At 35.9% G+C, this 24,121-nt stretch overlaps 1 protein-coding gene across 2 annotated transcripts in view; it reads right to left on the minus strand.

Annotated features, from left to right (window-relative positions):
• Positions 1-7,803: 7,803 nt before the first annotated feature.
• The window catches only part of LOC134855338 (tetratricopeptide repeat protein 16-like), a 32,579-nt gene continuing 16,261 nt past the window's right edge, over positions 7,804-24,121 (minus strand). The window contains exons 5-13 of one of the 2 annotated variants that reach the window (XM_063871834.1): positions 19,991-20,098; positions 19,576-19,660; positions 16,478-16,747; positions 16,052-16,153; positions 15,299-15,441; positions 14,583-14,785; positions 11,920-12,258; positions 11,578-11,638; positions 7,804-8,115 (exon numbers count right to left, since the gene is read on the minus strand). In XM_063871834.1, the coding sequence (XP_063727904.1) occupies positions 7,945-8,115; positions 11,578-11,638; positions 11,920-12,258; positions 14,583-14,785; positions 15,299-15,441; positions 16,052-16,153; positions 16,478-16,747; positions 19,576-19,660; positions 19,991-20,098 (1,482 nt within the window). In that variant the 3' untranslated portion in view covers positions 7,804-7,944. The remainder of the gene's footprint in view (positions 8,116-11,577; positions 11,639-11,919; positions 12,259-14,582; positions 14,786-15,298; positions 15,442-16,051; positions 16,154-16,477; positions 16,748-19,575; positions 19,661-19,990; positions 20,099-24,121) is intronic. The other variant, XM_063871835.1, reaches the window with a different exon arrangement.

The raw sequence follows: 24,121 nt of genomic DNA on the forward strand, positions 1-24,121 counted from the left end.
AGAGTCCAGCAGGAAATGGTGACATAGGAGATCGAACAGAAAGTGGAGCTCGAACTAGAGAATGAGAAAACTCAGGATAGGTTAAACGCCTTCGAAGCATCGGAGGTTGAAGAAACGAAAGCACCAAGCAGTTTGAGCATGAAACTAAAGGTGATCTCTGTGCAGACCTTCTGTATGGTGCCACAAGGAAGCAGAATACATTCAATAGTTTCCGTTGCGGGGAATCAGGTGATCAGGAACCAACGTGAACCCTCAGAGTTCACTATGATGCATTTAGATACATATACAGAATATCTGAGACAGGTAGAGCCGCGCACTGAGTCAAGGGCTGTGCGAGCGTTGTTGACAACGGGTGGCCCTCGAACAAAGAAACTCCACGGAAACTCCACCGTATCAAGTGATAGTGAACGTTGACGGGATAAGTATCTACACTAGGACCTACGTCACAACCGATAGTGACCAAATGGGGCAGATCTATTTGGGTCAGGAAGAACTTAAGGTCCCTAGAATCGGCCATAATGCCATGATGGAGTAAGATGCAGTACACATAGGGTAAGAGGCAGATGTGACTGTTTATCTGCTAGACACCAATGGGAAGAAAATCATAGTAACAGGACTACTGGATACAGGAGCAGTGGTAAGTATGATGCCAACAAAAACTTAGGAAAGAATGGGCTTCACCAGGGAAGACCTAATTCCAACGAGCCTCAGATTGGCGACCGCCAACCGCGGAGCCATCTACGTGGCTGGAAGGACACCAATAACGGTCCTTCACATGGGAGGATGCAATCTTTGGATGAGCTTCCTGGTGGTTGAGAACTTAGGGCCGTGATTCATCTTGGGCGTGATTTCGTCAAAAATTTCGATGTGATGATTGGCTTGAACAACGGCCTAATAAGGAGTAGGAATTCGGATTCGAAGAATGTTAAGAGACCAATTAAAAACATAATAACCGTTGAAAACAAGGTGCCAATTTATTTAGATAGTGAAGTGAGAATACAGCCGGGACAAGCTGTAATAGCAATTTTAAGGATGAGAAATCTAAATTTTTCAAGCGATAGTAAACAAGTCCGTCTGGTACCCAACCTAAATAGTCAAAGATTGGTTATTTTAGGCCGCAGTTTTCAGTAACACGAAACCGGCTGTGTGCCAGTGTGTTGCTGAAACACTGGACACCACGGTTTCGATACATCGTGGAAAGAAACTTGGTTACCCTTTGCCGAAGAAGACCGACTATGAGGATACACAAAACTTGAAGAAGTAAAACGTGAACGACTGCCCGAATCATGCTGATAGAGATAAAAAAGAGACTGCCCGACAATGCTGATAAATTTCAAGAGAATTGATGAACTTAAATGTATTACCAAACTGTTTTCAATGAAATCCGAAACAGATGACGGCTTGTCGAGCTGCTCAAATTTTTGCCCCTCGTCATAACGCCCCTCGTCATATAAACTATAATCCGACAAACCAGTTTAGAACACTTGAGAGGGAAACTAGATTAAGGGCGGTTTTAAAACGAGACGCGGACGTATTTTCAAAACATAAGGCGGATACTGGATGTTGCAACTTCGTCGAACACGAAATAGAACTAAAGGAAGGCGCCATTCGTCATAAGGAAGGCGCAAGACGAATGACGCCTCATAATTCGGATGCGTGCCGAGCGGCAATAGAAATATTACTCGAATACGACATGAAAAAACCCTCGAAGTCGCCTCTGGCTTGTGGGGTTGTCATGGCCAAAAAGAAAAGAGGGCAGCTTAGCTCTTGTTGCGACTTTCGTTAACTGAACGCTGTGACAATAACAGATGCGTACCTGATACCGCGAATAGACGAGAGCCTCTCGCAACTTAGTGACGCCAAGTTCTTCACCACATTGGACTGGGGCTCTGCCTACTGGCAGGTCCGTCTGCGGAATAAGAACAGAGAAAAGACCGGATTCGCATGTGAATTGGGTTTTTACCAGTGGAGGAGGATGCCCTATGCCTTTTGCAAAGCCACGGCGACTTTTCAAAGACTGATAGCTCAGGCTTTGACCAGAGTAACGAAGAAGTACGGGAACCTTGTGATGTGTTACGTGGATGACGTGGTTATAGCAAGACCCAAGCTGGAAGACCACTTTGATCGACTCGATGAGGTATTTGGTTGCAGTAAAAGAGCAGGCTTGAAATGCAAACCATCAAAATGTGAAATCCTCATGGATTGAAGCAAGTACCTGGGAAGAATGGTGGACAGGCTTGGCGTAAGGCCGGACCCAGAAGCAGTGAAGGCTTTGTTGAAATGGAAGGCCCCCAGAACGGACACACAACTCCTGAGCTTCCAGGGGGTTTGCCAATTATTAGCGTGAGTTCATAAAAGGATACGCGGACAAGGTGTACCCCATGCAGAAACTGATTCGCAACAAGGGAAAGAAGTTCGAATGGAACGAAGAAGCTCAAGCTGCCTTCGCGAACATAAAGCGGGATCTGTGCGAAGCGTCAGTGCTAGGCATGCCAACAACAGATGGGCATGTCTGTTCTTGTCACAGATGCATCACTAGTAGCCCTCTCAGGATGGCTACATCAGGAGCAGAAGTGGATTGGAAGAAGAGTTCTACGTCCAACTGCATATGATGGCAGTTAAGTGTTGAGTGACACTGAAATGAAATATGTTGCATTAAAGGTGGAAATGTTTGCAGTGGTCACTTTCGTAGAGTAGTACCGCGCATACTTAGGGAGCGCTGCCTTTAAGCTACGCGTGGACAATAAAGCGCTATCCTGGTTGAAGACGTACTCGATGAACAAGAGCTATATTGGTTGGTGGATAGTTAGGATAGACGGCTACCACATGATAATCGAGCAGAGGATGCGCAACAAACACCAGAATGCCCACAGCCTCAGCATGAAGACTGAGTTTTATGGAAGACTAGAACAGAAACAAGCCAATCAGGCGGAAATCAAGGAAGGGTTCTCGTTTCTGGACACAGAAACTTATGAAGCGCTTTCCTCGACAAGATGGTTGGACAAATCTGGACATCCAATTCCGGGACATCCCGAGTTACCGGTGGAAAAGGCAGCAGGAAAAAAGATCTTATCAAAAAAGGACCCGGTGGCCTTCGGATCTGTTGCTACGTTCGAACCTGGTTCAACAGGAACTCTCTCGCATGCTCATTAGCAGCCCCTCATTGCTGGATAAAACGGTGCAGGTCACTCCGCAAAAGATGCGGATGCTGGGTGAATTGTTGGAGACAGAAGTGACTAGAGATGACCACGTATGGGCAGCAGCCATGGCATCCTTGACAGTCAGTGCGAAAGTAAAGATTAAGCCATCAAGACGACGACACAAAAAAAATGAAAGGGATTGTAGGACGATAGTTCATCAACTATCATCCTCGATACCCCAAAACGTCTTGACGAGCACATCATATAAGCGAACAGAACAGGTGAAAGGGACACAAAGGAAAACCGTTACCTTTAAGGATCAGTATCAGAACGGTGAAGAAGTTGAACATAACCTGGCGCAAGAAAGTTTGTCCGGGGAAAAGGAGGTTGATGAGGACAGACGAGTTAATCAACAAGACCCGGGATAAGAAAGTTTGTCCGGCGAGTCAGATGTTCAAGGTGAAGAACAAGACCTGGAGATTGAAATTTTGTCAGGGGGGTCAGATGGATGAGCGGAAGGCATAAAACTGATCCCGAAGAAAAAACATGCTCAGTGGCAGATTCTTCCGTTGATGACATCTCGAGGAATTAAGGGATTGACACTTACTGAGACAGGAACTCGAGCACAGGATCGAAATTCTCAGAGCTAGCGATCCACACGTTACTAGTGGAGACTCGAGCAAGAGACATGGACAGAGAGGTATATCAAGACCCCGTCTGTGATCGCTACCTAGTACCCAGCAAAACAGTCTTCGACAATGCAGCGGATGATCTAGAAACAATAGCGGTATTGAAACAATCGATGAGTTTGTTGCCGTAGAATGAAGTAGTCAGGACTGATCTTCAATCCTTCAGACAAGAGACAGAGCCGTTGGCGAAGATTTGGTGCGTAAAGATGGAAGATTATTTCATATATCAGTCGTCAGTTGGATTGTTTTGCGTCAATAAACTTCGGAGTGAATAAACTCCCGGGTTGTTAAAAAATGACTATCATCCTCTTTTTTTTTGAAAAATTTCATAGATCAAAGTATATGAAAACAGCAAAATAAGCACTTTTTCCATACTATGAAATTGTATGATAAGCATTTTTTCCATCCATCAACCCCAACACTAGCAATGGATTTTTTGTCATAAAAATCCCAGATTGAATAAGCTATTGCCACGCAGATGAACTGCAATTAGTGAATTTAGCCAAAAAATTTAATTTTGAAATTTTCAAATGGAACTATATACCAAAATTAACTTTTTGAATTTGGCTAGTTAGTTTTTAGTTTAAAATTTAGTGGTTGAGAAAAAGGGCCTATTTTTTTTTGCAAATTTATGGTGAAAAACTCATCCTGGACTACGGTAAAAACACAAAAAGTCAAATTTTGCATGCAAATTTTTTTTTTCGTAAAATTTATATTTGAGCACAAAAGCAAGTTTGCAACCAAAAAAGGGATTAAATTTTTTTTTACCTGAAAAGTTTGTTTTTGTTAATGACAAAAATGCATATCATACAATTTTCATACATGAAAACTTCATAATAAGCACTTTTCTGACCAAAATTGAAATTTGTTTTTGATTGTCAAAATGCCCTCTATCATAGATATAATTAATCAAATATATTTAAAGTTACCCGGACACGTTTTTTGGTGATTTTGAAAATTTTGTTTTTTTTCTGCGACAAAATCACTATCTTATAATTTTTTTACATAAATGTTCAAAATTGTATGATAAACGCTTTTTACCAAAATATCAGATAATTTTTTAATGACCAAAAAGCTTCCGAAGAGGCTATTAATTAAAACTGTTCTTAAAAGTTTTTAAAACACTTATAAATTTTGTTCGAATTTTGTATGAGAAGCCTTTTTCCCATAGATTTCAATTATGAAATTGTATGATAAAATTTTTTTTCTTTAAATGTCAACTCGGGTTGCTTTCAGAATCTGAGAAACAAAAAAAATTGTTCAAACGGCACTTAATGCTCATTTTGACGAGGAGTGTCCTAATTGTATTTTTCCCACCAAGTAAATCTTAACAAAACGTTTTCACCAAAATTGAGCCCTCTAAGGAAACAAAAAAAAACTTAATTAGGATGCACCTAGTTTTACTTAAAGACTAATTTTCCAATTTTCTTCTTTTTTCTATAGAAAGTCAGTTATAAGGTTAGCTGGATGCTGTGACACTAATTGTTTTCAACTTACCGTTTTTTGTTCGTGTTGCGCTGAAAAGATCTATAGGGAAGAAAATAACTCTGGCTTATTTGACAAACATACTAAATTCAGCATAGTCGGCAATCTTTGATCTTGAAAAAATCAAAGGAACAAAAAAATTGAGCCAAATTTTTGTTTCGAGTTTTAAATTTTCTAATTGAGATACTCCGATTTTTGTTAGTCGCTTAAGAAAAATTGCCTAAGCGTCAGGTTTGAATTAAAGCTTTTGTATGATTATACGTCTCCTCGCTCGCTTACTGTAAATTAAAAAAAACTGAACCGTTTTTTTTCTATCACTTTTATGCACACCAGAGGTCTTACCCATCATATTTAGAGATAAGAAATAAAACTTCACGAGTCCAAATTGTGCATTCTTTGCATTGTAAGCGGATTCCGCAACAGGCCCAAATCAGATTTGTCGCAGAATCCACAAAATTGTTACATTTATTTGATCTTTTTTGCTGTTTTGGATTCCACAAACAAATACCTAAAACACTGTACCGTTCAAAATTTTGAGATGTGTGTTTAGCTGAATTGAATTGTTGCAAATCCGCAATTGTAAGCGGAATCCGCAAACTGTAAGTTGATTTCGCAAACTGTAAGTGGAATCCCCAAAATGTGAATGGAATCCGCATTTTATTTGCAGATTCCGTTTACATATATGTATGTGTAGTAGCGTTTATTATATATCTTTTAATTACTACGTTGATCAGCTATCAGTTGGAATGCCAAAGATTTGATCTCAATTCCTGGTAAACACCCAACTTCGATCTCAAATCCTGTCGAACATAACCAACTTTGATCTCAATTCCCGACAAGCATACGCAACTTCGATCTCATACCAATTCTTGAAAAACTTGTCAAACATACCCAGCTTCAATCTCACTTCCTACAAATGTTATTTTCGATCTCAATTCCTGTTATCAATCTCAATTCCTTGTTCATCATTTTAGTTCAAGCCATTCAATTTTTTATAAAAGCGTTTTAATTTAGCCATTTTGAAATATTTTCAAAATGCGAAACCAGAACAAAAAGTTTGAAAGAGCAGCTTTTTCAGGACTACTTATTCGTGTTTTTGAAGTTAAAATTTAATTCTGCTCTAACTCAATCTTGGTAATTTTTATCTAATACTAATTTGCTCAAATTATTTAAATAGATCAATCACTCCCTGTGAACAAAATGTTTTGAATTCACGCTCTCAAATACTGAATCTCAAAGTTAAAATCCCAAATACTGAATCTCTCTTACTGAAGCCCAAATACTGACCTAATTCGGTGATATGTCAACCCAATAATGAATCAACCCAATTACGGATATTAACCAAATGAATTTATTCGTTGTTGTGTTTCCAAAACTATGATCCATAAAACTGCTTGCAAATACTAAAGCGTGAAATCCATAGTTGTAGTTAACCAATGTTTTAAGTTTTGATCGTAGATTCCACAGACAATGGTTAAATCCCTGCTTTTAAGTTCCGCATGTGCATAAGCAAATTCAGTAATAAACAAATTTCTTAATTCATTACAGTTTGCGGATTTCGCTTACAAATTTTGCGAATTCCACTTACATTTGCGGATTCCACATAGATCTTGCGGAATCTACTTACAGTTGCGGAATCCAGAACAACTAGCTATATTTGCTTGTCGCGGAATCCTCAACAAATTAAATGTTCCGACAAAATTTACCTTACAAATATATGTACACGGAATCCACGTAAATCTTGTATGTGGAGTATACCTACATTTTGGAACATGTTTTAAAACTTGTCTCTGGACTGCAGCATCTTACATACACAAAACTGCCCGCTTATCTAGTGCACAGTTTGGCCTGGTAGTGAAAAATGTTTTTTTAAAGTTTCTTAATATCAATGAAAAAACTACTGGAAGGTTTTAATATTTGAATGGTTCTTTGTGGTACGTTCTTTTGCGTGGAAAAAAAAACTGAAAACACCGAAACAGATTCAGAGACAAAGTTCCTCCCCGCTTTAAGTAGTGGGAATAATAATGATTCACTCGTCGTAGCTAAAATTGGTTGCATTGATTTGTGTTAGGTTGCTTAAATAGTTTGCGACGGAAGTCGATTAAAATTTTTGAAACATTTTTGAAAATACTCCCCCCCCCGTCCAGAAAATCCATCCTTGACTCGCCATTGATAATATTCACCCGGTGAATTATCAATTCGGGTCTTATTGTCAATCCTGTGGTTTAAGATGATATGATTTACCAAGTTGATCTCTGAGTGTGCAGAAGATACGCGTCTGGGGCTGTTGGAAACTTTCTTAGTTGCAATTTTCATAAAGCTACAAAAATTAGCACAGATTCTTTGACATTTCACACCTGATCATAAATAAAGTGATGCAAATCAGAGACTCAGTCAGCATTGACAAAAAAAAACAGAAACTTTTCTCTGAAACAGCAATGATTCACTAAAAGTTTAACACTTTTTTGTTCAATTTTGTACTTCGTAAATCAATTATAATACCAACTTCACACGTAAAATACTGTCAAAAACTCTTTATTGAACTATAATCTTTGTTTTTACTATTTCAAGTTGCTTAAAATTACTGATGTCACCAGCATTTTGACATCAAATGTACATCTAAAATAGTATTAGAGGTCAATCTTCGCTTCGTTTCTCTTTGAACTTGACCACCTGGAAGATGGCTTAGAGTTGTGTTTGTCCCTGAGGTGATTGGCATTCACCAGTACTTCTGATCTTTTGGCCAGTGATCCTCCCAGCTGGTGAGCTGTTTGGTACATTTTGCGCACGTCTTCATTTAACTGAACAAAAAAATTCCTGTAAGGTAATCAGATAGTAATCAATTATTTGAAAAAAAAAACACCATTTTTTGAACCATTTTCATTTCACGAAAAGTTCTAATTCAGCTAAAAACATTCATTGATATGAATCAGTAAGTGAATGTTTGATTAAAAAAACATTCTGTATTAATTCGAAACGTATTATTTCCTCGAAGTATGTTTCTCAAAGTATGATTCGGTAAGTATTCAGTAGATTGCAAACAAAAACATACTTTGATGTGAAACAAATTCTATTCACCAAACATTTTCCTTGAGTGAAACTAAACTCGTTGGGATTAATCAGAAAGTGTTCGCTCGAGCAAAAAAAAATTGATTCTGAAAAAATTCTTCAAACAATGGAAAGCATCCGTTTTTTTTTCATTCAGTTGAAAAAAAAATAATTTGAAAAATTTTTTGTTTAAAACGTTCAAGTTCACATGAAAACAATGCTTAATAAAATGAATCGAAAATTTTTGAACAAAAAATCGGTCATTACCGTAACAGATTGAGTAGGGCTTTATCAAGGATTCGGCAATGGGGCCATTTTTTCCATGATCTTTTTACAGTTGCGGAAATTTAGAGAATAAAATTTAAAAAGAGAGTCTGAAATTTTTTATCGTTTAAAGCAAAAAACATGTGAAATTTTTCCACAAATTGTGCTGAATCCAAATAAAAATAAGGAATTCAAAAACAAACACAATAGTTTATGCAGTTGATTGCGCGGCACGGGATTGTCACAATATCCGCAGTTTGAACTGAATCCGCATTGGTGATCAAATTTGTTTTCAATTATGTGGAATAAGCATTCATTTGCTAAACCCACTAAGTCATAATTGATCCAACTTTCGATACAAAAAAAAACGGAATGTTTGTGCTCGGTTTGGGTTTTTTCTTCAGACAAACTTTGACTATTTAACTGGCCATTTTTGATGAATTTTTGATATCATTCGAAACTTATGAGCTTAAATTTGAAAAGGCATTTCACCTGTGATCAATTTTCGTAAAGTTATGGGGTCTTAAGATTGCTAATTCGTCCAATTTGGAACAATTAACCAGCGATTATATTTCGCGCTGTTAACGCGTAGGCGGAGATTTAATCCGTCTTAGAAATCGTTACAAGTTGGTGGTTGAAACAAGCTTCTTTGCCATAAATGATTTGTTACAAGAAGCAAAATCTATCATTTTGTACTTTATATGACTTGTTGGGGGATGATTTTCATGAAAAATTTCAAATAGTCTGTATATAAGTTTTCTTATTAGTCTGCATTTAAGTTTTGAAAACAATCGGACAATGTGGTCAACAAACCTACTTGTAAAATTTTCCAGGTGAGGGGAAAAGGAAAAAGAGCCAATTTATGTTATTAAAGCTCCATAAGCTTTAAAAGGAAGTTGGAACATTCAGGGCTGTGCCCTGATGCGAGCAGTCTTGTTGTTATTGTTCACAGTGGAATTGCGCTGTCAGAGAGCCCGCCTTTTCTAAGCAGGATCCGCATTTTTTAAGCAGTAATGGTTTTTTGTCAACGCAATCCGGGTTTTTTAAATCAACCCACTAAGTGATGCGAGATCCATTTACAAATTGCGGAATCAACTCACAAATGTTCTGAATCCACAACAACTTTCCAAATTCACTCAGTGCTGATGCCGAGACACCATTAAAAGGACGAAATATTTTGCGCTACGAGCTTATTTTTGTTTCCAAAATGGTGCTGAAGTACTCAAAATACTAACTTTAGCTGAGCAAAACTGCCTAAACGCTATATTAAGCCTTTAAGCGGAGTAAATTTTACCGCCTAAATTAAGTAAATTTCACCGCCTAAATAAAGTAAATTTCACCGCCTAAATTAAGTAAATTGAGTAATTTTTCCCGCCTAAATTAATCATATGAAAGCCTTTAAGCTAATAAAAAAATATATTCTAAGCCTGCTCGCTGATTCAAAGTTAGACAAAAAATCAAAATTTCAAACCAATTTTTCTCCGCACTGAGAAAAAACTTTTACATTTTTAAAGTCGACCGAATCACGACTAAAAGTATCATTATTATAGCTTTCGGGGATTGCTTGTCTAGGTCTGTTCTCGCTCTCTAATTTAACGGCACCGCAAAGTGGCCCCTTTGGTAGTGAATTCAACGGGGCGACCGAGATTCACTACTATCCACAATCCCGAAAGGGCTAAGTTGGTGGCAACTACCCCGTATTGTATTCTGTCACTTGCCCCTTTCTATGCTTCTCATGCGGCTGTCTCGTTCACTCTCGCCGATCACACGAAATTTCAGCAATAATTAAATTCAAAAAATTATTGGCCTAAATGCAGAAGGGTCTAGGCGGCCCAAATTTAAATATTGTCCAATCAAAAGGAAAGGGTCCGCGATCAATCGATACAATTGCCTAATTTCAATTCGAGTTCCAAATAACTTAGCCAACCATTGTCTCATTTCTAGAGAATCTTAATTAATGAATTACCCAGAGTAATTCCGCTTAATCACTCAGTCCGACCTCACAATTCCTGATTCTCTTACTAACTGAGAACAAACCGCTCGTTCTCACAGCACAATTGTTCTTCTCTAGCTAACGAGAACCGACTGCTTTCCCCAGGGTTAGGGAAAGGCCCTTTTTAGGGGTCGCTAACTCATCCTAAGCATCTAACGTTCCGATCTACACTCTATTCTAATCCCGACCTTCTGGCTATCAGGGAAACGTAATTCGCTTTTAGGGGTCAAATGGTGCCAAAAAGCCACCTCCGGGGAGCTACGTAAGTATCCCATTCATTCATGTTATTTAGGAGTCCTACTGTCAATATATATGCTATACCTCAGTTACTGTCAATTACCTCTGGGACTACTTTTCTTTTACTCCTTTCTCCTAGTAACTAGTAACTTTCTCCTTGCTCCTAGTAACACATCAATTAAGGCAACTAAGCTTCCTTCAACCAGTTTGGAACAATTTCTAAGACGGATTAAATCTCCGCTCACGCGTTTATAGCGCGAAATATATTGCGCGTTAATTTTCCATAATCTTTAAACCCCCCCTAAGTTTACGAAAAATGATCACAGGTGAAATATCTTTTCAAATTTAAAATCAGGACAACAATACCTTTTGAATGATATAAATAAAATATCCCGTCAAAAATGGCTAGTTGAAATGTCGAAAATTGCTTGAAGAAAAAAACATACCCCGAGCGCAAATATTTCGTTACTTTCGCTACGAAAGTCGGAACAACAAGGATAGCCGGAAAACAAAAAAAAAACTAAAATACTCCCGAAAAAAAACTTTTTCAAATGGTCGAAACAAATACAATTTGCAATTAATTAGCTCTTTTTTATCATGACTAGTTTTGAAAACTGAATTCTACAACACTAAACTGTAAGAGAACTAGGAAAAAAGAACGTAGACAAAGTTTGCCCAATTTTTAAAAGAAAATAATGTTAATCCGTTTCATAAATTGTACCTGTTTTTTGCGTTCGATGAAATCGTTCGAAGAAATTTCTGTGAACATCGAAACGCTTTCCCTGAAAACAGAAAACCATTACTAATTGCGCAAAAAAAATCTATAGCAAACAAAGTGTATTCATCTTTTCGCTAGATCTTTCGCAAGACATCTCAAATTTCAACAGTGTTTGCTTTTTGGTATTGCTAGCCAGATTATCGATACCAAACATATTTCTGCAAACCGATTTTTGAAATTAATTTGTCTTCGTGGGTTTCCAGCCTGTTTAACGAGTGAGTGATTTATTAACTGGGAAGATACCAGATTATATATTTATAGTAATCAGATTAGATAGTATATAACCTTCCAGTTTCGTAATCAGGCTCATCGGCTGTTTTTCGGCCACTTCTCGAAACCGGATCTGCCATTCCGATCGATGACTCATTCCGTAAACTGCCCGAGTCCCGACCCAGTTTCGAACTAGTGTTCCTTGTTTCCGATACACGTTGGCTTGTTGTTGTAACACCGGTTGAACTTTTCTTTTTTCGTTGTTCGGTCAATGATCTCTGAGACCTCTGTGACCTTGCTGACCTCTGACCTTGTATTGACCTTGATGAAGTAGGAGAAGGTCCGACCAAGATTTGAATTTCGTTGCTCAAGTTTTCGGCAAGTTTAGTCGTTGTGCTTGCGCTTGACAGTGGTCTGAAAAAATCAAAATTTGATGATTTTAAAAGAAAAATAGAGAAAAACTCCGACTTAGTGATAGAATTGAAAGCAAAACATTTTTTATTGATGTATTTTTTAAATCAATTTACTTCATTGAACCAATGGCCTCATCTTATTTTGGATTCAGTTATTGTTAAAAAAAGTAGTTTCGGGCGCGTGTTACTATCATTGATTTGAAACACTTTTTTGAAGAAAGAGGAAAGATTAACTCAACATCACGTCTAAATCGACAAGTATGTATCGTTAAAAATAGCTAAAAATGTTTTCAGAGCTTAGAAAAACGGCTTAAGTGAAACTTGTTAAAATAATCAAATCGCTCTTGTAATCGACTCTATAATAGGCCTGCTTGCTCTCATGTTTTCTCATAATATATTAAGAAACGTCGTCAACAGACAAAAAAGTCATTAAATGCGAGGAAACCGAAAAAAATTATCGAAAAAAGACACGTTTTTTTTTTACAAAAGGCGCTTTCTAACTTAAAAAAAAAGAAGTTTATGCCCTTGAAGCTCGTGGGTTTCATTAACAAAATATGATTGACACTTTCCTGAAAAATTCACTTAATTTAACACTTTTTCTGTTTTATACTAGTTCACCATTCCTCTTGGCAAAGGAAAATATTTGAATTTAAAAAAAAATAAAAAGGCAAACTGCGAAAAATTGATTTTCAGCGTGAAAAAACTTCAAAACTTTTCCTGAAAAAAAAATAAAACTAAAAAAGGCATAAAAGGAATAATAAAAGATTGAATACAATGTTTTTTTCCACTCAATACAAAATCTTTAAATTGGTTATTCTCGACGATGATAAAAGTTTCGGGAAAAATATTTTATGTGCTTCGAATCTGGATTAAAAAATTTTATTGTGATATATCACTGGACACAATACGATGGTTGTTTGTGGTACAAGTTTTTACGAGAAAAAAAACTAGAAGAAAAATATAACGCAACTGAAGACAACGTTTCTCCCCACTTTCAATACACAGAACAAAAAATCATAGATGGCTTCTGACTTGGTTAAAGAGACAGTTTTTCGGCCAATTTACTTGTGCAGTCAAACCGGAAGCAATTTTGAATTGTTTATATTTTTGAGGTCCAACATCTTTTTCGAAAGATAGTTCGAAAGTTAGATCAAAAGATGGGCCCCCAATTTCCTAAAAAAATTTAAACAAGAGTTTTTGCCCAAGAAATGACGCAAAAAAGCCAACGTATAAAATGGGTTTCTATACCGAGGCGGATCTAGGGTTTTTCGAGGGGACGGGCGGACTTTCAAAATTTTTTTACGGGCGGATTTTTTTTTAGGTAGACCAATTTGACTTGGAGCGCTCCCAGAAAATTCAAAAGACCCAGTTTGACAAAAAAAAAATTTTGGAAAATTTTGATTAAAACTGCGTTTTTTCTTCGCACGCTCTCCATCAAACTTTGAATACATTAGCTTTGGTCGGTCTAAAATGGATATCATAAAAAAATACCAAAGGAGGACCCTTTAATTCGTCAGGGGTTCGAATCACTGAAGGAAGAAGCGTTAGCTCGGATTGCAGACAAATGCACTAGAAAGAAAAAAAAATGCAGAAAAAATAAAAGTTCTGAAATTTCTTACATATACATTTTTAGCGGTTCGAAAAAGTTTTGGAGACAAAAAAATTGAAATTTAAAATTCATGAATTTTGTTTAAAAAATCCACGTCAGCATTACCAATCCCAGAAATTAACAACAAATTGCAAATACCAGCGGCGCAACAGCAGCTCTCCGTAGATTAACATTCTCATTAAAGCGTTTCTATCTCGTGGATAAATCGCCCGATTTATGAACCAATCAAAATGAACTTGTTGGAACCCTGTTTTTGAAACTGATGACATTTTTCCGGGGCTAAAATCTTTTTTATTGATTTTTCAGTCAGGCTTTTTTAATTTTTAAATGATACCCCAATTAGCCTGCAAAATGTAACGTTTAAAATAGTGATTAAAATAGGCGCTACAGTGCCAGAGCATAATTGACCATTTTTAAGCTATTCGAGCTATTTTGCAACTTTTCCCGCGACAGGAAAATCGGAACAGCAATTTAAAGTCTTATAACATTCAAAAAAATTCATAAAAGAGTCTGAATTGACTCTTAGAAGATGTAAGAGTTTGCTAAGATCTCAGATTTAATCTTACAAGACATAAGATTCTTATAAGATTCTGAGTTTTAGTAACACCCGGGAACCGATTATTAACATGATTTTTTTTTAAAAAAACAATAGTTTTGTTTTGATTTTCAAACGTTTTTCATACTCCTACAAAAAATCCAAAAAACTTCAAACCCACCTTAGAAAATGGGGTGGTTTCTTTGGTGCTGATATCTGGAACGCCGTCTGCAGCTGTTTAACTGTGGCAACGTATAGCGCGCTGGATTTGATCTCGGCTATCTGTTTTCCAGGGAATAGTCTGGCGATTAGGGAAAACAACTCCTCGTTGTTGGGACTCAAATGCATGGCGCACAGGACATCTTCCCTCGCTCCTTTTTTGAACTAAGCAGAGCTTTTTCTTCATATCTATTGTGATCTTTTTATTTTGAACCTTATGGAACAAAATTCAGATCTGAGATGAGCGAAAAGCACCAATTTGTAATATATTCAATGAATTTGAAGAAAAAAATTGTTTCCTCTTCTAATAGATTTCATTGATTTGTTCATGAATTCTAATGTAAGTTTGTTAGGAGAAGAAAACTTTACGGAACATTGAACCTGTTTTAGCTATTTTTGAAAGCCAAAAAACGCATCGAGCGCGGATATAGGAATTGGGCACTTTTGGGGAAATTTACACCAAAAAATCGTGTTTTTTGGCGCTCTCACCCCCCTCTCTCAAATCCGCTACTGAAAAGCATATTAAGGCGTGCTAATTAGCTGTAATTGCAAATGTTTTTTTTATGAATCTTTTATGAACTCATGCAAACAAGACGAATCATTAAAAAAATAGTGCTCAATTCAAGTAATTTATTAATCATTTATTGTCAAATAAAACGGGAAAAGAACTTCTCTCACATCCAGAAGGTGTCTGACTCTGGCTCTGGATATGTAGTATTGGGACACTTTTGGGTTGTGGTGCAATGCGTGGGTGAATTTCTCCTCCGCCTCCAAATACCTCCTCTCAAAGTAGTCCATGATTGCAAACTCATTGAATATCACTGAAGTGTGTTAATGTTAAAGAAAATTAAAAATTGTTCTAACAAAGGGAATAATTAGTTCATAATTCACGAAAGTTTAAAATTATAATACAAAATCCCATTTTAGAAGTGCCCATCCCAAAAGCAAAAAGACCAGTTGGATCGCATGTTATCTTCAGGTCTACTTTTTTTCTAAAATTTTTTATGTGTTTGAGTATATTATTGAGTGATTTTTCTTCCAAAACTTTTTGAATACTTTTAGTGTAATATGTTTTCGGGCTTTCGGTAATTATCATTGTTATGACTGTTTTAGTTTTGCCAATCAAATGGCTGGATAGCTAAAAAATTAGAAAATTAAAAGTGAGGGATGTAACAACACATTATACCCCCGTCTTCTAGAACTTTATGAGTGACGGGTTTTCCAACGGTATTTTTGTTTTCCAGTAGGTAATTTTTGTCAATAAAAAACAATAAAATGATGTTTTAGAGAATTTTTTAGACTTTTTCTTGAAAAAATGCGATTTTTTAGATGTGTGTATTTAATTAATTAATTAATCTAAAATAAATTTGAGCCGGAGTTCCTTGAAAAACAACTGTTTGATTTCCCCAAAATTTCTTTCACTATACTGACGAGAAATGCGTGATTTAATGTCCCAGTCGTCGGAGTCCAAGTCCAGAGCCTGCTGGTAGTCGGCCAGTGCGAAATGGTAGTTTTTCATATGGAAGAAACAGTCTGAATATAGAAAAAAGCAGCCAGTTCAATCCTGCATTTTTTTTGTCCAGTTCAACCTTGCATTTTTTTTGTCCAGTTCAATCTTACATATGGGAGTAAAAGAACCCATAAATTTTTTGGACAGACTCTCTGCGATTGGAAATAACTTCAACTTATTGTTAGGATATGGTGCAAAATTTCGCATGATATTGAAATTATAAACTACTATTAATAAAATGGTTTAGGATTTTCTCGAGGGGGAGATGAGGGCTAGATTTTCAAACTTTTTATCAATTTGGGCATATTGAATTCACCTTATTCTTGATCACGTGAAATAATTCATACCTCCTCTGTTGATATAAAGTCCCTTTTCGTTTTTCTCAGCTCGGATTGATTTATTAAGCAGAGAAATTGCCTCTTCGAAATATCCCTTGCCGAAACACTCAACTGCAAAGTCGTTATAACTCAGAATAAGTTGTCGCATTGCATCCCGGTAGAGAGAAGAGGATTCGTCGTGGTCTGTTTTGTCGAGAGCCAATAAGAAGTCGTCAACTGCCGAGTTGAATTTGCCGAGTCGTCGGTAAATTGCGCCGCGTAACACGTGTAGCTCGGCAACTGTGAAGCAAGAATTTTAAAAAATCATTTAATTACTTTTCAGAAAATCGTAGAAATCGTGGTATTATTTCATATTTGATCAATCCTCTTAAAAAATTTAGAAATAAAAAAAAAACACTTTCTGCTTTTACTTTTACGAATTTTGCAAAAATTAACATGGATTTATATAATATATTTATACCAAAATAAGCCTTCTACTCGGCCCATTATCGGATAGTGAAACATAGTGAAGCCTACTGGCACAGCCGTACAGACAAACAATAGTTTTTACAGTCATTTGGAGATACTGTATCTTTATCAAAACTTGCAATACTTTTCTTCACATCTTGATATTTGAACCTAATCTTGGCGTAATTTTTGATCGAACAAACTGCACCCTGAATATTCTTCTTGAAAACGATATTCAAAATTTTTCATGAAAATTTTGTTCATATGCAATTTTTCACCTCGAATTAAAAGAATAAACCGAAGCATGCAAAAGTACAATTTTAGTATGTTGTTCCTGGTTGGTTCATAATCAAGTACTCTTTGTTTTCGTGAATTTGGTCAATAAAGTTTGATCAATTAAGTTGACCAATTGTTATCATTTCCTTGTGATAACAAGTTGACCATGCCGAAAAAATCTATTGCCATTTTTCAGCTTTAATTGTTTTTTATTTCTAAAAAACAGATTTGGCTGTCCTGCAATTTCTAAAAACTTCTGTGAGACACTTCTTCATTATTTCCTGTCTTCTTCTAAGGTAGTATTTAGATAATTTTGAGCAATTTTCCCTAAGGTTTCATTAAGGTTTCTCATTATGATTGTTAGAATCTGTTAAAAAGGTTGCATTCAATTTTTGATTTCTAAGATGAAGCTACGAATTAACGGAAAAACTTTTTCTAAGAAGCCCTCACAACTCTTTTTTATTTTGGCAATTATCATAAAAAAAGTTAAACAATTTGTTTGAATTTCAAGTTTCAGAAGTTAACATGGATTTATATAATATATTTATACCAAAATAAGCCTTCTACTCGGCCCATTATCGGATAGTGAAACATAGTGAAGCCTACTGGCACAGCCGTACAGACAAACAATAGTTTTTACAGTCATTTGGAGATACTGTATCTTTATCAAAACTTGCAATACTTTTCTTCACATCTTGATATTTGAACCTAATCTTGGCGTAATTTTTGATCGAACAAACTGCACCCTGAATATTCTTCTTGAAAACGATATTCAAAATTTTTCATGAAAATTTTGTTCATATGCAATTTTTCACCTCGAATTAAAAGAATAAACCGAAGCATGCAAAAGTACAATTTTAGTATGTTGTTCCTGGTTGGTTCATATTCAAGTACTCTTTGTTTTCGTGAATTTGGTCAATAAAGTTTGATCAATTAAGTTGACCAATTGTTATCATTTCCTTGTGATAACAAGTTGACCATGCCGAAAAAATCTATTGCCATTTTTCAGCTTTAATTGTTTTTTATTTCTAAAAAACAGATTTGGCTGTCCTGCTATTTCTAAAAATTTCTGTGAGACACTTCTTCATTATTTCCTGTCTTCTTCTAAGGTAGTATTTAGATAATTTTGAGCAATTTTCCTTAAGGTTTCATTAAGGTTTCTCATTATGATTGTTAGAATCTGTTAAAAAGGTTGCATTCAATTTTTGATTTCTAAGATGAAGCTACGAATTAACGGAAAAACTTTTTCTAAGAAGCCCTCACAACTCTTTTTTATTTTGGCAATTATCATAAAAAAAGTTAAACAATTTGTTTGAATTTCAAGTTTCAGAAGTTAACTCATTTGTTCAGGAAAAAAAAAGTAGTCCTGCTTATTTTGGGATTCTGATTTAAGTATACGTGCACAGGCAAAATACTGTTCCGCGATATCTGTTTCGTCAATTTTTGTCCTCATTTTGTCGAAAATTTTTAATGTTTTGTCATTGTTTTGTCCAAATTATTGGAAAAAAGGAGTATGGACGACCCCGAGGACAACAATTTTCTTGTAGTTAATTTCTCTCTTCGTAGTTTCAGTCTATACTTTTGTTACTTCGCTTTTGTTATTGAGAAAGTCAAGATTGAAGTCTTCAAAAAATACATACCCTTTTTAGACAAATTCTAATGATGCGACATATGACAGTTTAAGTAAGAGAGCTCTGAAAATTTTATCAAATATTTAGAGTAATGTAAACTGTTGTTTTTGAACAATTCTTGTTTAGAAGTGTGAAAACTTGACTGAGGATTTGTACGTGATTATGGGATTTTGAGTGTGCCGTTTCAATTCTGATACTTTTATTTAAGTATAGACATACGCCCCCTGCTTTTGAATTACGATTGCAAAGGATCATATCGCGCGTTAGTTGTCCCGAAATGGTCAATTTTGCAATCTCTTAACGCAAATAACTCTGCGAACCTTTATCACAAGTGAAATACAATCTATTTTTTTCCAGGACAACAATAGTTTTTGAATGATATACAAAAATTTCGTCAAAAATGTTTTAGTTAAAATGTCAATTAAGTAGACTGAGCATAAACAGATGAATTAAGTCTAAGTTTTGTACATCCAGTGGCATAATTTCAGAAAAAGTAAGTAGTTGAGAGACATAAAACTGAAAAAACACGACAAATTTGTGTTTCTAGCAACTCTAAATTGTTAATTAGATCAGAAAGTATCATTTATTGAAAATTTCGAAATATGAAATTGAAGTGTCTCGTAAATCGGCTTCACAATCTGATAAATTACTGGTAAATCGGTTTACTGAACCTGACTCAAAACTTAGCATTGTAGAAACAAAAATATATATACTTATTCATCCGGTTTGAAATTGAATAGATTCAAATAATACCTGTCGGGTCGTTGTCTATGGCTTGGCTGATTTTGCTCTGTGCTTCGGGCAGTTTGTCTTCCAACATCAACACAATCGCTTGATTCTGAAAAAAAAAAATTCCTTAACCCAAATACCTAAAAAGGCATCAGATTTCATGATTGGGTTACTAATTGTAAAAATCAATCAGAGTGAATTACGTTATTACAAAACATTTAGTTCAAAATATTTCTGGTTGTTTCCAATATTTGTATCATTGGTAATCTCTTTTTTTAAGACAAAAAGAGCGTCTTACTATTGTTCATGTAAAGAATTGTATTCTCGAAGGTGAACATTTCAGAGAGTTTTTCTCCAATAAATTTTTTTTATATCGATGCTGAATTCCAAACAGATGAGGATTCGTAGAGTACTTCGTAGTTGTGAGTTTTGTGTTTACCTTGAGTTGTATGGCTTTCTCGAACAACGCTTCTCTCAATTCCAGTGCCTGCTCCAACTCTGGCTCCAGTTCCAGGGCGTCTCTGACGTCATAATAACACAGGGTGCTCTAAAACACAAAGAGTGCTTGCTTTTTTTGAGGGCGAAGGAAGAAACTAATTCTGACCAAGTGAACAATCTCCCCCCTTAATCAATTAATGGGGGGGGGGGACTGCACTTGGTTAAAGTAAGTAGTTTTCTGCTAATCAGATTTTAACATAGTGCAGGCTTGAATTTGTAATTCAATTTCAAGGGGGAGATTGTTCACATTGGTCTCATTTTAGTAGCTTTTGGATTTTTGAATGCTTCTAAAACTACTAATTATTTGAATTAGTAATTCAAATAGTTTTTCAGACTTGGGTGGAATTAAAGCTGAAGGTTGAGAAAACATAAACCCCCCAACCTGCCCCACCCTTTTCCTCCACCTCACTTAGGGTTTGTCTCCTTCGCCACTCAAAAGATTCGACTATCGTTGGTAGTATTTTACGACGCTTATTTCCGGTTAGTTGACGCGTATTTTTTTTTCAAAAGGCGCTTTCAGCAACGATTGCCCACATCGGAGCTCCATGATATCAATCTATTGTATTGTATTTTTATATTTACTCTCCTTAAACTTCTAAAAGAATTGCGTTTTTTTTTTTCAAAATGGATTAAAACAAAACGCTAAGTTTAAAAAAAAACAATTAAGTCCACTTTGTATTGATTGCGTTGTTTGTGATGCTTTTTTCTGCAGTTTTTTTCTTCAGTTTTTTCAATGTTTTAACCCAACATAGTTAGTTATAATGGATGCTAATCTGCTTAAGTATGCCTGAAAATTTAATTTTACAATTCAGTATGATATAACATACAAAAACTGTTTCCCCCAACTCACTTACGCATCATTTCTTTGCCCGGGTTACCTGTGCATGGGAGGCAATTCCTGGGGTCATCCCTGAAACCAAATCTGGCCAGAGTGTGAGGGGTTAGTTATTGGGTTTCAATCCCGTGATTTGTTAACATGTACTTGACTGTCAATCTGTATTCTACTGTTTTAGTCTGACCTTCAAATCAGAATCCTCATTTGATACAATAAAAACTCTATCTTTTACCACTTTTTGTTACAGCGCAGCGAGAAGATGGGGACAACCCTGGGATTTGTGGCGTTTTGGCCACCCAACTAAATGGAGCCACCACTGCTGTGGGAACATCAGTCGTCGGACGAGATCTCATGGGCAATCTGGGAGAACAAGTTAAACAGACACATCCAGGGGGAGAAATCATGAACATCCAAAGAGCAAAAGGACATCGAACCTTCGAAAGGAGAAAGACATCGAAAGGAGAAGGACATCGAATCCTGGCAGCAATATTTCAGTGAGCTATTCCCTAAACTCTTTATTAGAATCGGGAAAATATAGGAAGCAGACTGAATTTTTCATGCCTGAATTGCTAGCGTGCACCAAACGAGACACGATGAGTAGCCAAAAATAGAAGCGATCGGATAGAAAACAGCCAACAAAACTAATCACAATCCAGGAACAAGCGGACTCAGATAGCGACGAAACACGACCTTCGGAGACGACGCTACTGCGAATGCAATTGGAAAAAGCCGTGCAATCGGAGGCTCTTGCTACTGGCCAAACAACAAGCCGCGCAAAAACGAATGGTGAAAGCCAGAATAAACGGGAAACCAGAGGCAAATAATCAAAAGACGACAAACCGATGAAAATTTTTGCAAATATACCAGCTTCAAAATCAAGAGAGAATCTCTCGAATAGCTGCCAGAACGACGGCAAATCGGAAATGCAAAGTGAGAGCTGGGCGAATCGGAGAAATACGAGACGAAGGGCTCCAGTTGATAAGTTGGGGGGAGTTATGATCGGCTGGACCAGGAAGGAGACGAACGAAAATCCAAAAGGCGAAAGAAAAGTAAAATTCCAGGGCGATGGAACTTACAGTTCAAAACTCATATCCCAGGGAGAGCGACTAGTCTGAAACTCAAAAACTGTTCCACATAATGCTAAAACTACTACATTTAATTTGTATATTATGTATTTAAATTTTACCTTCATAGGGGAAAACTGAGGGTTACCAATTGCATGTCAATCATTTGAGTTTTTATCTATAATTAGGAAATTTTGTCCTACTGTTAAATCATGGCAGGTACCTGCCTATTAATCAGTAAACTATCAGTCTTTCTGTCTTAGTCTGGCCTTTTTATCATAATTTTGCTCTGATACAAAAAACTACATTAGGAATTAACAGATTCAAACTCTATCTTTTACCAACTCTTGTTAAGGGCGAAACCATGTCAAATTTTTGTAGAAATAGCCCTGGTTTTCCATGTTTTTAGTCGAGTTCTGAAAATTGGAAAGATTTTCAAAGTTTTCCAAAACATAAAAAAAATCATCGATTTTCTGAAAAAGAAAAACCTCAGCCTAATTGGTAAGAAGTTCGCGTATAAACTGCATTTTATATTCTTCTTTGAAGTTCAAATTGAATTTTTGCTCAATCTGTTTTATCACAGATTAAATAGATTGTTTGACTTTAAATATGAAAACAAAAGGTGACGGTTTTCTATGTGGCTTCTATATAGCTTCCACCTAAAAAAAACAGTTTCAAAACAAACAGTTTTCTGTCAATCTTAAGCTTGTTTTTTTAATTGAAAGTTTACGTGAGGCTCCATGAACATATACTTAAATTATTTGTTCCTTTGCGTGAAAAACTTATTCTGGAAAAAGTTATGCCCAAAAAAAATCACTTATTTTCAAAATCAAAATGATTTTGCGGCTTTAAAAAATTTTAGAAAAAAAATTATAAAAAAATGCTTTTAAGTTTGTTTTCTTGACAGGGTTTTTAGACTCCCGTTGCCAGCAAGTCCAAGATTGCCTCCGACTCTCTAACTTCTGGCAGGAAAACCAAGATGGGAGTGATAGATGAAGGTTTAAATTGGCTGGGCTATCGTTTTTCATGGCTATCGGGGTAATAAGTAGTCATGTATGTGTGAGGGGGAACATGGGTGTTGAAATTTAGGGTTGTCCAAAAAGTATCGTTTTTCAAAAAGTTAATTATTTATGAATGGGTTTAGAAACCAAACAGACCAAAAGTAATTCAGTATTTCAAATTTTAGTTTTCAATTTGTAAGTTTTAATTAGTTTTCAATCTATTTTCATAGATTTTAATGAGTTTATTATCAATTTAATCACTAAAATTTAAAAAAAAAAGTTCCACTCTGGGCTTAGACTCCAATTCAATTTTGAAAAATTTGAAAAAATTTCACTATAAGGGATCTAAGTTTAGCTATATAATCCAACAAAATCAGCTTTGCATGAAACTCCAGTTCAGGTGTGTTGAAGTTAGTAGTAGGATCTCGCCCGAAAGTAAACAAATTGGTCGGAACCTTACCAGAAAAAAACAAAAACACCCTTTTTGGTCTTTTAAAAAATTTAGCGGCAGTGAAAAGATTTTCAAAATGGGTTTATCTTTTTCGTTTTGGTAGAGTTTTGAGAATCATTAAGTGGCCGAGTTGAGTCCATACGAAAAAATTCTTTTCACACAATACCATTATTGGAAAATACGAACAAAAAAGTGCATCATACAACTTCTATTTAAAAAAAGTTTTCCGACTTATGCACGGCAAACTATTTTTTCCATGCAAAAATTTTTTAAAATCTTTCAAATGTGCTTGAGGGTAATTTTGAATGAATTTAGTGCTATTTTTTGTGAGAGAGCCTTTATTTATCAAAAATGATTTTTTGGCATGTGAAATATGCTCATTTATGAAAACTGTATGATAAGCACTTTTCCATTATAATCAAAAGTAGACAAATTCTAAAAGTAGACGGTAAAACAGTTTTGTGATCAAACAAACGGTTTCCAAACGAGCTTTTATGAATGCAAAAACTTCAAATAGATCCCTATAACGTAAGCCAGACTAAATTGTTTTACAAAGAAGATTTCAAAATCACAGGAAAAAATTTTGTGTCGTCAGATTTCTTTTTTGAATTTAGATGAAGAATACGGCGGCTTTTGTCAAAAAAACAGCCATTGATTTTAACTGAGGAATTTTTCGAAGTAGAAGCTTAATAGCAATATGCGAAAAGTTAAATCTTTGGGA

Source organism: Symsagittifera roscoffensis, chromosome 10, assembly GCF_963678635.1.
Source record: "Symsagittifera roscoffensis chromosome 10, txSymRosc1.1, whole genome shotgun sequence".
Taxonomy (NCBI): Eukaryota; Metazoa; Xenacoelomorpha; order Acoela; family Convolutidae; genus Symsagittifera; species Symsagittifera roscoffensis.